General features: G+C 32.8%; 1 protein-coding gene across 1 annotated transcript in view; it reads left to right on the forward strand.

Moving 5' to 3' along the window:
• LOC148303128 (uncharacterized) overlaps positions 1 to 4,278 on the forward strand; it is a 65,177-nt gene extending 60,899 nt beyond the window's left edge. Inside the window, exon 2 of the mRNA XM_088270434.1 lies at positions 1,327 to 4,278. Coding sequence (XP_088126560.1) covers positions 1,327 to 3,065 — 1,739 coding nt within the window. The 3' untranslated portion in view covers positions 3,066 to 4,278. The remainder of the gene's footprint in view (positions 1 to 1,326) is intronic.
• Positions 4,279 to 15,802: the final 11,524 nt, after the last annotated feature.

The following is a 15,802-nucleotide window of genomic DNA, read 5'->3' on the forward strand; positions in this document are numbered from 1 at the left end:
ATAGATGAAGAAGAATATGGAAGACTTTAAGAATATGGAGGGCTTGTGACCTGTAATAGGCTGGTTAAATTAACACTTCACACACTTGCAACATTCACCAATCCTACCCATGATTGACAACCATAATACTCAATATATTTTTTTAATGTATCTAGGAGTTTCAAAATTAGACATAGACATCAACAAACAGAGCCGCCAATAATTTAGAAATGTTTCCAATATTAAAATAAGTCCATCATTTCTGTGACATCATTCATTACCAACTTACGATAACAACGTATTTACGAATGCGAATTTTCCACAAGAAAATGATGATTGAAAATATTTATTATATCAGCTGTTATAAACACTTCACGAGTCTAAAACAATCCTTTATAGATTGAGTATGTTTGATATTCCTCCCGTCTGACAATGATCTATTAATTAATGTAGGTACTCTTTGATAATGCAATCCGAGTGATGAAGCTAATTTATAATTTGTCTCTCTTTAAAACCAATTATGGTTTTCCGATATAAATAATTGGTCAATTTGAACAAATTATTTAGACATAATGTGTTTGGAAATTTTATTATCAAACACCAATTATCGGCTCGGATTTATTGATTGGTCTTAAGTAACAATTATAATTAATGTTTCACACAATTCCATTTACTCTTACCATAATATTTATTGATTTTGAGAAATAACGTGATGATTTAAATGTAAAAATGAAACACTTGTACAATACCACTTTTGAGTTTATTAATGTACACACGATTAGCTTCGAGAACTACAGATGTTATTATCCAACTGGTGAAAATACAATCTAACGTTACATACTGGCGCCTCCATAGTTAAGTGGTTAGCATATTTGGATACCAGCTGGAGGGGTTCGATTTCTAAGGGTATCAAAATAAATTTAAGTGTTTTTTTACTATAAAACTTATTGATTATTACTCTGGATTGGTACCTCAAGCGCAGGACTCATCACCTCTCCTGCATAAAATTAACATTTTATAAATTTGATGCAGGGTTAGCAGTAACTTAGTTTATGTTAATTTATAGATGAAAATTGCCATATGCAAGATTTTTCGTGTGTCCAAATACTTGTTCACTCTGAATTTTACATTTTTGGCTTTTTCATTAGAATTGGTGAATGTTACACTGTGTAATGTGATCACTTAACCAAGCCTATGCCCTGTAAATGCCGAGACTTACAGACTTTTCTTCATCTATGTTGAAATGTCAAAAAGATCTATAGTTACAGTAACCATGATTATGTTTGAAGGAATGTACGTTATTACTATTTGTTTTCTTATTAATTAATATTTATTTTCTTCTTCCAGGTGAAGGATGCGTGGATAGGCCTCTCGCAACTCTGTGGAGGAACTACAACCAGTCCTCTAAACCCGACGTGGTCATGAAGCTGTCCATCACCAACTCCGGCCTGAAGGGCGTCACCAAGGAGCACGGCCTCACCGAGTACTGGGCCCACCGCATCACCTTCTGCACGAGCCCTCCGGAGTACCCCAAGGTCTTCTGCTGGGTCTACAGGCACGAAGGAAGGAAGCTCAAGCACGAACTAAGGTGCCACGCCGTCCTCTGTACCAAGGAATCAGTCTCTAAGAAGATAGCCACAGACCTTCAATTCAAGATCAAGCAAGCTCTCTTCGAATTCAAACGAGACAAGCTATCCAGGCAAAACGCTCGATTGAGTCTAGCAAATTCCGTATACGAGAACCCCAGTATGCCGAGGAGGAAGATTCTCCTCAGTGTTGGAGGTAATAATTATAAACCACCGTTAGAAAGGTCCAAGTCAGCACCCAAACTTATGGCTATTGAAGAAATGTGCTCCGAAGAAGATGAAGAAGAATCTACCATGAATGGTGACAGAGCTATCAACACTTGGACTAGAGACTCATCAGCGCTCAAAGCTTGCTATACCCCCGAAGATATTTTCCCATCCTATACTTTAGGACGACGGAAATTCGATAAGAAGTTCAGCAGAAAGAGTTTGCCAGATAAAACGAAAAGACCTGTAAAATGTGTCGAAATCAATATTGGTAACAAAAAGCTCACGGAAGTTACTGTCGGCGATGACACTCCGCGTGAATCCACCAACGGAAGTGAACTAGGTGAAATTCCGAATGAAACTATCTCTGAAAGCTATCTGTATTCTAGTCGAGTGGCTAATTCTACGAACCACGTAGCATTTAGCTTCTCAAACATGTCCGATTCCAGCGAAAACAGTCATAAAAATCGCTCCGACAGCCTTTCCGAAGACGCCGAAGACGACGTGTTTTACTGTGAAACCGAAAACAGACTTTCCCATCCCGCGAAAAGCCACGAACCAAGCGATGACGGCATATCTGCGAAAGATGTAGATCAGCTGTGTGCAAAGTCAGATTTCTTGGTCTTGGACAGTGACGAAGGTTCCATATCCAGCGGCTGCGAGACTGCCAGTACTGTAACAACATCCGATATAGAGATGACATCTCTTCCTTGTACCCTGACGCACGGTGAGTTCGAACCAGAGACTGAAAAGATAAGCGTGCTCGAAAGAGTGCAAAGCTTCGAGCAATTGTTCAGCAGGGAAAGAAATAATTCTTCCAGGAATTTCCGATCCGGGAACAAAAGGCGCTTCAGCTATAACTGCGGGAGTTTCAGAGCCCAGGACAGCTCTGGCACCGATTACTCTAGCCCTAACGACAGCCTCTCGTATTCCATATCCACAGATTCGGGAGCTGTTAGTTGTAGTGAGGAAGTGAATCTAGTTCCATTAGGGGAAAAACAGAACTGCGCGGACATCCGGCGGACGTTCATGAGATGCGCCACGTATCCACCGTCGGACGATGAAGCCAACGTCTCCTCGTTCGACAGTCACGAATTCGACAGCCAAGAAACCCTGGACGCAGACGTTTGCGGGGCTTCCGAAAGGCAATCCATGGACTTCGACAAAGAAACGAAGACGGAAGCAAAGGCAGAAGAAGACAGCGATAGCGCCTGCAGTGTAGAGTCTGGATATTCAGAATTCTCCGACAGTGGTCAACACGATTGTGTGATAGGGAACACAGTTTGTGTATAATCCATTTGCCAAAATCTTAGTGTTTGCAGGAATTAGCATCTGCAGGCCAACCTTTACCAAAACTTCGCGCTTGTTGCGAACTGCGTCGCTGACTGTTTGAACTTTTTAAAATTCATTTGTTATTTGTTGAATCTCACTCTATTATTTAAGACCTAAGATCTTCACTTAGTTATTTATTGATAGTATTAATGTGTACATTCCTATAGTAATCTGGCGTGTAAACCATATATCACGTATAATAATGCTTAGCGGTATTCTACAATAGTTAGTTAATATATATACGATTAGAAATGGGTTGGAATTGATTGCACTTTGGCTCAGATCATTAAAATAATATTCATGATTAATAAAAATATTCGATTTTTTACACAAATAAAAAAAATCAATATAATTTATTTTCGCTACTAATAAATGGGTGTTCGCTTAAAAAAATGCATCAGGCAATGTATTTTATTCACTTGCCAACACTGCATCAGAATACACATAGCCTCAAATGGTATCGACACATTCACAATAAAAAAGTCGAAATGAATAAAATGCATTTGAAAAACCAAACGCACTTTTAACCAAGTATATCAGTGTATACGAATAAATTTCAAATCAAAACGTACTTTCAACCAAGTATACGAGTACATTAGAAAAACTAACGTACTTTCAACCAAGTATACCAGTGTATGCGAGTACATTTAAAAACCGAACGTATTTTTAACCAAGTATGTATACCAATACGAGTACATTTAAAAACGAAACGTACTTTCAACCAAGTATATCAGTCTATACGAGTACATTTAAAAACCAAACGTACTTTTAACCAAGTATATCAATATGAGTAGGTACACTTAAAAACCAAACATACTTTTAACCTATTGTCTACTTTCGATAAATATCAACAATTTAACTAACTTTTGTAATCTAAAATGATTTAATAAAAGTTAGTGATAAATATTGATCAGTGATCTTGTACTTTGAGCATACTTCTTGTATATTCGTAAGTTTATCTATGGCCATACCAAGTGGAACCTAACTCAAAGTACGATTGTACCATTATTAATGAATATTTTAATGTTTTAAAAGTACAACTAGTTTAAGCGTAAATTTTAAATTGAATTATTAGGTGATCTCGGTTTAAAATATATATGTATTGTGTATAAAAACAAGAATCTCAACTATTACTCGGATAATCTTACAAAAAAAATCAAAAGTCATCTTGAAATCAAATTATTAAAATTAAAAAAAAGGTTTTATATTTTTTTTATACATAATTTAAAAAAAATGGTATGTAATGCATATGTGTAAATGGTAATTGAAATGAAATCACACTGGCCAACAATGATTTTGTAACTGAAATTTTAATGACTGATTTGGACTAAGTTGATCGTTCTTATTCAAAGTCACAAGCTTGTATCACGTCAAGTTTTGATGTTAGTCATATTATTTTTTTATATGGTCCCCATACGTTGAAACCGTAATAGTGGTTGGTATCTAGACATGCTTTAGTCTAAGGTCTAAGGTATTCAAAAAAAGTATTGATAATTATGGAGTAACAGTGGAAATACCATATATTGACTTATTAATATTGAATACGATAGCATTATATGTTTATATATATTTATACATAAATAATAAGATAAACTTTATACTATATCAGAATTAAAAGTATCCATAACTAAAAAATCTGACGTGCTACATTTTTTTGCTTTCTTTTTCAAATTCAGCTATGCAAAGTGCATTAAGATCAGGTATTTTCATGCCAGTTACAAAATAAAAGTTGTATAAATTGTTGGCTAGTGTCATTATCATAATATCTTTATAATAGGCGTCAAAAAGTAAAAATTAATGCATTCTCCTGTACCTATAATATATTGAAAATGATCACGAAAATTCATTATTACTACATGTCATGTCTAAGTAAAAGATGTAAAATTCTATTAATAAATTCAATACTAACTGAAAACTAATAAATTGAAAAGGTATTTTCATATTTACCAAAATTGATCTGACCAGCTATCGAGTCTGGGACCTCGTTCATCATAGCATAACGAGCTTACCACTACACTAAAATGCGGATGTAATGATAGTTTTTGTTGCTTAAAAAATGTGATGTTTAGTTTACTTTTTGTCGAGTTTTTAATAATAATAAATGTACTCAGAAACGATTAGTGGGTTCAAGGTTAAACCTCTTTCAGAAGTTGTAATTTTTCTCCATTATTTTTTGCACACAAACCGGGTTAATTCATAACGTACAAAATTTAAAATATTTTTTTGTTTACACCCGCCATCTTAAAAAAAAATTGCCTCATAGAATGATTCTCTTACATCGCTCATCTTTCAACAACGTCATTTATCAAAAATCGTAAATTTTCAGTGTGTTTTTGGAATGCCCAGAAAATATACTATGTCAAAAAACTTAATTTTTCATGAGATCGTTTTTAATGTTTCAAAATATAGTAAAATTTATTAAAAATAAATATCAAGCCACTTATTGAACTTTTTACTCTGCAACAGATCTTTTTAGGTAAAACCTGATTGTTTTTTTCTCCATTTAAAAATATTTAGTTTGTTAAAAAAAAATAAACTATACCTTTTCTTCAAAATGCAATAAAAACACTTTCTGCCCTGTAGCGGGTAAATATTAAGTTTAAAATATGCCGCTTTTGCTGGGATATAGTACATTTTCTGGGCACTTCGAAAACATGCACAACTGAAAATTTTCGATTTTTGATAAATGACGTTGTTGAAAGGAGTGAGCGATATAATGAGTCTCGTTTTAAAACATTATGGTTATAATATGTTGTTACGTAACACACATTACACATGTCATTAGTTATGGTTAACAACTTTTACTGGTTACATTACACATACACGTAAATTCACTTTTTCGTTAAAATAACTTAACCCGGTTTTCTCGATTTCCTAACGTAATTGCGTTCGCCTCTTATTTTTATTTTATTCCATGTGAATATTTTCTAGCGGTGTAATAGAGGCATTTCCGTTAATTACATAAAAAAATTAAGAGGCGAGTCCATCGGCTTGAGCAACCAGGACTGCCCTCTGAAGGGTGTACTGTCAAACGTACAAATTCCGAACGCGACCGGCTGCGCGAGGGGCCGTACAGGTCTCCGATAATACCGACTAAACCGCAATGTTAAAATGGTTTTGATATACAAAATATGTAAGGAGGTGAAGTTGAAATCCAGAACGCGAACGGCCGCGCTAGTCGGGCGTGTATTATAAAAATGTATTTTTTTTTTTAGAATTTATATTGAAAATATTTTAAAAATCCTTACCTTTCATAAACTCTTTTCTTTTCAAAACCATATATTTATTTACAAAAAAATCAATACAAAAACGGTGTTTTAAGCGAAAAATTCAATGGCGATAAATGTTACCAGGGTTTAAAGAAAATTAAGCTGCAGGCCATCGAATATCCCGCCTTAAGGCTCAGTATTAGTTAATTTTCTCAAAATCCAAGTAACATTTGACGTAAATATATTTTTTTTCTTGAAACACTTTTTGTATTGAAAAAACTTATGATTTTGAAAAGAAAGGAGTTATTGAAAGGTAAAGAGTTTAAAAAAAACATAAAAATATTTGTTCTATATATTTTCTAAAAAACAAAAAAATATCCAATATATGTATATTCTTTTAAAAATCGGGCGTGAACAGACATGTGACCACTTCGGTGGTCTCCTGTGGAATTAATTGTGTGTTTGCGAATATCCCCTTAAATGTTACATGAGTCGAAATAAAATTAATTCGTCGAAAGAAAATTATCTCGCCTCTTAAGGCAGGTTATCGAATATTCTGCCTTAAGAGGCGAGTCCACGCGCTCAATATGTCTTCATTCTTTGATCGTGCGAGTGTAAGCGTGGGCAAACAAGACTGCCCTCTTAATAATCAATGTTTAAACCTCCTAAATCAATAAACCTTAGTTATTAGAACAGGTAGTTTGCCAATACGTATGTAGCGACGTTATGTAACCCAAATGTGTGCGCTCCGTAATGAATTATACATAATTTAGCGTCTTATGCAAACTTTTTTTTTCACTAAGTGTGAATTTTTTGATAGAATCTTTTAACGCTAATGTGCGTAACACGTTATTAACATTTAAAATACACTTCCTATACCTGGATTCCAAATACAATGTGGTGATTCTGAAACACCTGCGCAAGACCAATTTCGAGTCCGCCACTGTAGTGTAATGGTCAGCACGCTCGGCTACCGTTCCGGAGGTCCCGGGCTCGATTCCCAGGGGGGTAAAATAAATATAAGTGATTTTTTCACTCTAATATTTATTCCATATTACCATGGACTGGTACCTGAAGCGGAGGGCTGATCACCTTTCCTTCATGTGTAAACGATTAAGATAACACTGCGCTAATATGACACAGTGCCCTATGCACCATTGGGGTGCGGATAAGGGTTTTATTATTATTATTAAAAAGGTTTTTTGTTTTCTTAGTACCATATTTTTTCATGTACACTTAGCTACCCATGATTTTTTCAATAAAAAATTTTCAGCTTCATTTAAATTGTATTTTTCACTAGATTTTGCTAGTAATTTTCATTTATTTCTAAGCTTATGTGAATTGTATTTAAAAAATATTTCAAATTGAAAAAAAAAATCCTAAAATAAATATTTTGTGATAGTAATATAAGCGTGTTATATAAAATAGTAATATTTTAATGTGTATATATTTATTTGTGCTAGAAATACGTTTGAAATATATATACAAAAAAACACTTAGAGAATTTTCTTATCACACTAGTCTAAAGGTAAACAACATATAAGTATTCTGAATGTCTGTTAAAATTATATATTTAAACTAATAGAACCCCATCGAATTACTTGTTTTAATGTTAATATATTGAAATTGTACTAAAACTTATTAATTGTGTTTCTACATTTTATATGGTTCTTTTATAAATGTCTTAGCACAAGATTAGTTCTATGTTTTATTTCATCGTTTAAAGAAAACTAGTGGGGTACATCAAGGAACATTTCTCGCACCTATATTCTATTAAGTAAATAAATAAAGCTTTCTTTAATAAACGTCGAATATTCCATCCATTTTTGCATTAAAATATATTTATTTTTACTTGTTTTTTTCATACAAAATATTCATTTATATTTGCTATAAATTAAATTGTTTGTTACATCAATATTTAATTTATTTTAATCATAACTTGATCATTTAATGCCTTATTCAGGGTTGTCCAAAACATGGATTTTTGATCTACAGCAAATACGAAAATCAATCTTTGAAATAGCTTTGGATGATTTAAGATTTTGAATAAACTAACATTTACATTTATATTAATCTATATTGTTTTCTATTTTTCTTCTTCTTCCTGGCTTCATCCCAACTTATCGTCTTTGTAGACTGTTGGAATCAGCTCTCCTCGTCCTCAGGTTGCAGTTCCTTCTATCATGGACAACGTCACCTTTGCAATACCTTCAAATCATGTTTTCTTTCTGCAGCATCTATTAATTCTTTGGTCTTCCTCTAGATGTCTTTTGAGGAAGATCCATGGCTATTGCCTGGTTCACAATATGATCAGGGAAGAAATACGACAACATAACTTTTTACTCAATTTATTTCGTATAACATCATTTCATATTTTTAGCATCCCAAATTGAATGCAATATTTTTTCAAATGGCAACAAGTTTTCTGTCACTATTATTAGGTTTCCCGAAATGTTTATTCGTTTCTATTTTCTTTAAATATTAAAATCTTTTAGTATTATACTCCAATATATTTAGCTATTTGGATTGGCCTAGGATTGTATCTAATTTGGAATGCCCAGATCTACGCGACACTATCTTGTTCTATCGTTTTGTAACGTTGGTGTCGGAATATATAGCTCTCTTTCTCTTCATCTCTACGTTAAATCTTTCATCTCTCTCATGTAACGAAATGTGTCATAAACGTGACGCATCATTGAAATGTCACTCTTGAGAACTAAGAGTCAATTTGTGTCTATTTACCGAAGAAGTTACTCTTAAAATAGTTCACATTGACATGGATAACGATTCATGAAATAAATATTATGTTTTAAATATATTATATACTACCTGTAAACTTTATTAGTTATGTTGTGTGTTATAAATAGACATAATATGTGGTTAGCTTATGTATGTTGTATAGAATATGTAATATAGTTAGCGCAGGAATTTGGCCTCATATGAAATGTTATTATCAAATAAAACATGTTTAATTTGATTTTTTGTTTTATTTATTGGGTTTATTGTTTTATTTTATCATAAAAGGCAAAATAGAGGGTCGACAAGGTGTGGGCAAAAGGCAGATCTCCTGGCTCCGGAATATACGAGATTGGATGGGGATCAGGACCGTCGAGGCGCTGTTTAGAGCTGCCCAAGACAAGAACAGTTACTCTCGAGTGATAGTGAACATTTTAAACCATGGATGGCCAACATTTTCAGTATCCGGGCCAGATTTTAGAAATGAGATAATCCTACCGGGCCGTAAAACAAAAAAGCAAACAAGATATTTGTAATATATGTATTTATATATATATATATATATATATATATATATATATATATATATATATATATATATATATATATATATATATATATATATATAACATTTATTAGTTTCTTTATTACGTGCTTTTCTAACTTATTTGCATGTTTAGCCTAGTAATGCTGTTTAATGTTATACTTTTTCAAGATAGAAACATAATCATTGCATATCAGGCATGTTGGGTTTGTTTTAAATTCCACGAAAAAATAGTTTATAGTCTTTCTGTTTTAAAAACTTCTCAGTTTTTCTGTTACTCTTCTCTTCTTTAGTCAACGTCTTTACTACTTGACGCCATTATAGGTCTTAAAATTGTCAGAATAATGAAATACTCCCATATATGGGATGTGATACGAACTACGCACGATGGGATGTTCTTTTGGTGGTTTTGTGTACACTGAAGAAAAAAATGTGTTATTTGCTCCGCGGGCCGCAAGTAGACACCCTTGTTTTAAACAATAACAACATTTTGAGTGTGTCCAATTCACAAATCTGGGTTTCTCCACTTTAGGGTTATTTTCATAATGACACTGTTTCACAATACCATGTCAATAGATTCTTCCTTTCCCCGGATCTGCTTTATAAGGACCATCAGTCCATTTAATCTTCACATGAGTTTGAAAATGCCCATAACAAGGCGAAACAACTGTCACCGATTTTATTTTACTTTATTTTTAACAATAAAAAATACAATTTAGAATTTTGAGAAATAAAAATACTTTGTTTTTTGATCCACTCGCATTTTTATTTACAACCAACTAGTTTCAGCAACAACCTGTTGCCTTCTTCAGGGTTTATTTTATGACTTAAAAACTGATATTATAAACCCTGAAGAGGGCAACAGGTTGTTGCCGAAACTGTTTGGTTGTTAATAAAAATGTGAGTGGATAAAACAATTGTCTTTTTATTTCTCAAAATAAGATTTCACTATTATCCACAAAGTTAATGCTTAAAATGTTTATAATATAATTAAGAAGACTCTGAAAATCAGTGTTTGATTTAAAATTCATTTAATATATAAATGAATTTTCAAAGATAATTATTATTGGATATGACGTGTTCTTCAAAGCGTATAATTTCAAGTTCTGAAGATTATTCATAACGTATCCGTAGGAACGTAATTTACTCGTTTTATCGCGTGTACGGAATACCGCAAAATATATGATATTTTTCAATAATCACGGCGTCTGCCCATCAACTGTTACATACGTGATTTCGCCTTGTTATCCAAAGCCGGAAGCAATTTTTGTAATACAACTTTGAACCTAGGAAGAGAGATGTTTGTACAAGTACCACTTATGGCATTTTGATTGATACGAGTATAAAGATTGCCGTGTGTGATTACAGGACTCAAACGTTTGTCGATCTGTCATTGTCTCATGAATAGATATCAATAATTCTATATTTATATATATATATATATATATATATATATATATATATATATATATATATATATATATATGTATATATGTATATATATATATATATATATATATATATATATATATATATATATATATATTTATATATACATATATATTCCCTCCTCTCTCCTTATCATTCAACATTCCCTTTGTGTAATACCACATAAAAACACTACTTCATGACTAGTGTTTTCGGAATACCCAAAAATTATTATTGTTATTGAAAGATAGATTAAGAAGATATAGGAATCTTAATGGGAATATTTTCAAAGGTGGAAGGTAAAATGAATTAGTTATTTATTATGGATTTTTATTAATTGCTTTACTGATTTAGTTGTCAGTTATTATACTCCTTTATTTGATAAACGACGAATTTGACGTTTCATCAAGAGATGGGTCGACAGCTGGGAATCGACATCGCAAGAGGGTAATCCATCTTAAAAACAGACCTCAAGGCCTACACCAAGATGAGAAAGAGGAAGGAACGAAAAAAAATAATCATAAGATAATTGCATGTTCAAATGTTTGTTGTTTTCATCGACAGGTGTATAGTAAAACTATTAGTAATTCTTCATCTTCAAACCCTTGTCTGCGGATAAGGGTTTGAAGATGAAGAATTACTAATAGTTTTAACAATGGTGCATAGGGCACTGCATCATAAAAACGCAGTGTTATTTTGATTGTTAAAACACGAAGGAAAGGTGGTCAGCCCTTCGCTTCAGATACCAGTCCAGGGTAATATTGAATAAATATTAGAGTGAAAAAATCACTTATATTTATTTGACCCTCGCTGGGAATCGAACCCCGGACCTCCAGTACGGTAGCCGAGCGTGCTGACCATTACACTACGGAGGCGGACAAGTAATGAAGTTAGTAATAATAAATAATAAAACCCTTATCCGCACCCCAATGGTGCATAGGGCACTGCGTCATATAAACGCAGTGTTATCTTAATCGTTTACACATGAAGGAAAGGTGATCAGCCCTCCGCTTCAGGTACCAGTCCAGGTAATATTGAATAAATATGGCAGTGAAAAAATCACTTATATTTATTTTACCCCCCTTGGGATTCGAACCCGGGACCTCCAGAACGGTAGCCGAGCGCGCTGACCATTACACTACGGAGGCGGACAAGTAATGAAGTAAGTACCTACTTTTTATCAGATGTTCAATAAATCTATCCCAATATTATATCATCCATGGTGTGCAATCGGGTGTAATGAGGGGTGGTTTATTTTGATCGAGTCAGTGAATTTTAAACAAGTTCAATGGTTACTTACCACCCCATTTGAGTAAGAAGGTCCTAGGGCACATTTATCTGCATTACCAATGATAAAATGATAGAACATGTTGAGTGTGTCCAAATACTTGTTCACAAAATCTGGATTATCTCCAATTACAGGAGTTATTTTCATATTATTTTTTGACATTTCATCAAAGATGAAGAAGAATATGGAAGTCTGGGCATTTACGGGGCTTACGACCGTCATAGGCTGGTTTGAGTGATCACTTTACACACGTGTAACATTCACCAATTCTACCCATTATTGACAACCACACTACTCAAATTCTTCGAAGTTCTATATATATGAACCAATTTAGAAACTTTGTTCTTGAATCACTAGAACTTCACTAGAGACATCTATTTCCTGAGATGTAAAGAAATATATTCAGACTTCCATATTCTTCTTCATCTTTGATGAAATGTCAAAAAATAATATGAAAATAACTCCTGTAATTGGAGATAATCCAGATTTTGTGAACAAGTATTTGGACACACTCAAAATGTTGTAAATAAATTATCTGGTCAAATTATAAGCTTAATAATAAAAATGAAAATGGTATTTTCTGGCGTTTCTCATGTGTGTGATTATAATCCGGGATTCGGATCTCACATACTAATATAAGAGTTTCTGCTTAATAAAAAAAAGCTTCTTTACATCTCACCAATAGATGTCTCTAGTGAAGTTCTAGTGATTCAAGAACAAAGTTTCTAAATTGGTTCATATATATAGAACTTCGAAGAATTTGAGTAGTGTGGTTGTCAATAATGGGTAGAATTGGTGAATGTTACACGTGTGTAAAGTGATCACTCAAACCAGCCTATGACGGTCGTAAGCCCCGTAAATGCCCAGACTTCCATATTCTTCTTCATCTTTGATGAAATGTCAAAAAATAAATAAAATGATAGAATGATATACTGATTAAATAATAAATATAATTTTTTCGCATCTCATCAAAGATGAAGAAGAATATGGAAGTCTGGGCATTTACGGGGCTGACGACCGTCATAGACTGGTTTAAGTGATCACTTTACACGCGTGTAACGTTCACCAATTTTACCCATTATTGACAACTACACTACTCAAATTCTTGGAAGTTCTATAAATATGAGCCAATTTTGAAACATTGTTCTTGAATCACTAGAACTTCACTATGGACATATAGATTTCTCTAGTGAAGTACTAAAAAGTAGTAATAAAAAGCTTCTTTTCATCTCACCAATAGTGTTGAGATGAAAATAAGCTTTTTATTGAACTACTTTTTTGTACTTCACTAGAGAAATCTACATGTCTCTAGTGAAGTTCTAGTGATTCAAGAAAAATGTTTTTGAATTGGATCATATATATAGAGCTTCCAAGAATTTGAGTAGTGTGGTTGTCAATAATGGGTAGAATTGTTGAATGTTACATGTGTGTAAAGTGATCACTGAAACCAGCCTATGACGGTCGTAAGCCCCATAAATGCCCAGACTTACGTATTCTTCTTAATTTACGTTGATATGTCAATTTTTGAAAATGGTTTAGTTGGTTTTAAAATTAACTGTTTTATTGTGGTTCTATTCTTGTATGGTATACATAATAATTTATTAACACCTTATCCTAAAAATGCCAAATGTTCGCCAATTCGGTTAGTAGTGTTACAGGATATGATGATAGTATCGCTCGAACTTACATAAGCCTCCTAAAAAAATAAATATTTATTAAAATAAATAATAAATTATAAGTAAGGAAACTGACTGATTTTATACTGAGATAGCACGCACAAGCCCACTGCCTTCCTGTAGAGGAAATCCTATTATTAATTATACCAGGACCAGCAGAACAATGCTCATCACTTTGCAAACAATTCAATTTATACTGTATTCTCTAAAATATACAATCAAATTATAAAATATTGATTTTTTAAGTATTTTTTAATTGTTGTACTTAAAATGTATAGTAATAAACTGTATAGTTTTAAAATGCCACAAATAGGCGAAACAATTGTCGCTATATGAATTTTTTGTGTTTTTTTAACAATAAAATACAACTTGGTAGACTCAAAAAAATCTGTCTTTGATCAACAATTAATTCATAAATAAAAATGGAGTTCTACAAATTAAACGTCAAAACAATAAAAATACTGATTTTGAAATAATTATATAGATTTAACAGGAATACAGTCATTGAAAGGAAAGAAGTTATAAAATATATATATGTATGTATTTATATTTTTAAATATATCCAATATTCATTCTTTAAAAAAATCGGGCGTAAACAGAAACGGAAGGCTGATCACCTTTCTTCCGTGTATTTAACGATCAAGATAACACTGTTTTAATACAATGCAGTGCCCTATGCACCATTGGGTGCGAATAAAGGTTAAAAGAAAAGGTACAAAGGAAAAAAAAGAATTACTAGGTAGCTCTTAGTGACTGACTAGTTTCTAGAAGGGACAGCTCAGGGTATGGTCACGATTGCGATATGTTGTTACCAATGTGACGCCAACACACCCACATACCACCATTCCTTACAACACGGCTTACGCCCGTCATAGAATTAAGTGATCACTTTATACTGCCGTGAACTTACACATGAAGCAACGTGAGAATAATGCGTTATATGCACGAGTTCCTTAAATAAATTATTTATTTATTTATTTATTGGAAAACTTATTTACAAAAATAACAAAATGTAATGAATTTTTTTTTATTAATTCGAATAACAAGTTTTCGCTTAAACATAATCTTAAACTGGCTTGTACATTTCGCTCACTCCTTTCAACAACGTCATATATCCAAAATCGTCAATTTTCAGTTGTGCATTTTTTCGGAATGCTCAGAAAATGTACTACATATATCCCAGCAAAAGCGGCATATTTTTAACTTAACATTTACCCGCTACAGGTCAGAAAGTGTTGTTATTGAATTTTGAAGAAAAGGTATTGTTTATTTTTTTTTAAGTATATAAATATTTTCAAACGGAGAAAACACATTCAGGTTTTAACCTAAAAAGATCTGTTGCACAGTAAAAAGTTCAATGGCTAGATATTTATTTTTAATTCATTTTATTATATTTTTAAACTTTAAAAACGATCTCCTGAAAAATCAAGTTTTATGTTATATGACGTTATTGAATGGAGTGAGCGATGTGACCTCTCCGGTGGAATGGATTCTGTGTTTGCGAATACCCTCTTAAGTGGCCAAGTCAAAAAACCTTATCAGGTAACATCTTCTGTACCCAATCTCGAAGAAAATGGAATGAAAAATTAACAGAGAAAAATCAACGAATAATACGGAAACCGGATAATCGAAAAGTTGCGAATACCCTTATAAGTATATATCTATAAATCATTGATTGATGTCATGAGTTGCTTTAAGCTGGGAGCACTTTACGGCGCACAATCAAGGGCTTGAGTTAATGGAGTGGAAAATTCTAAAATGCGAAAAATATTATTCGAGGAGATCCTATTCGAACCATCTCATTTCATGTTAAATTA

The sequence above is a fragment of the Brachycentrus maculatus genome, unplaced genomic scaffold (assembly GCF_059751285.1).
Source record: "Brachycentrus maculatus isolate JH-2025_06_01 unplaced genomic scaffold, ASM5975128v1 h1tg000386l, whole genome shotgun sequence".
NCBI classification, from domain to species: Eukaryota; Metazoa; Arthropoda; class Insecta; order Trichoptera; family Brachycentridae; genus Brachycentrus; species Brachycentrus maculatus.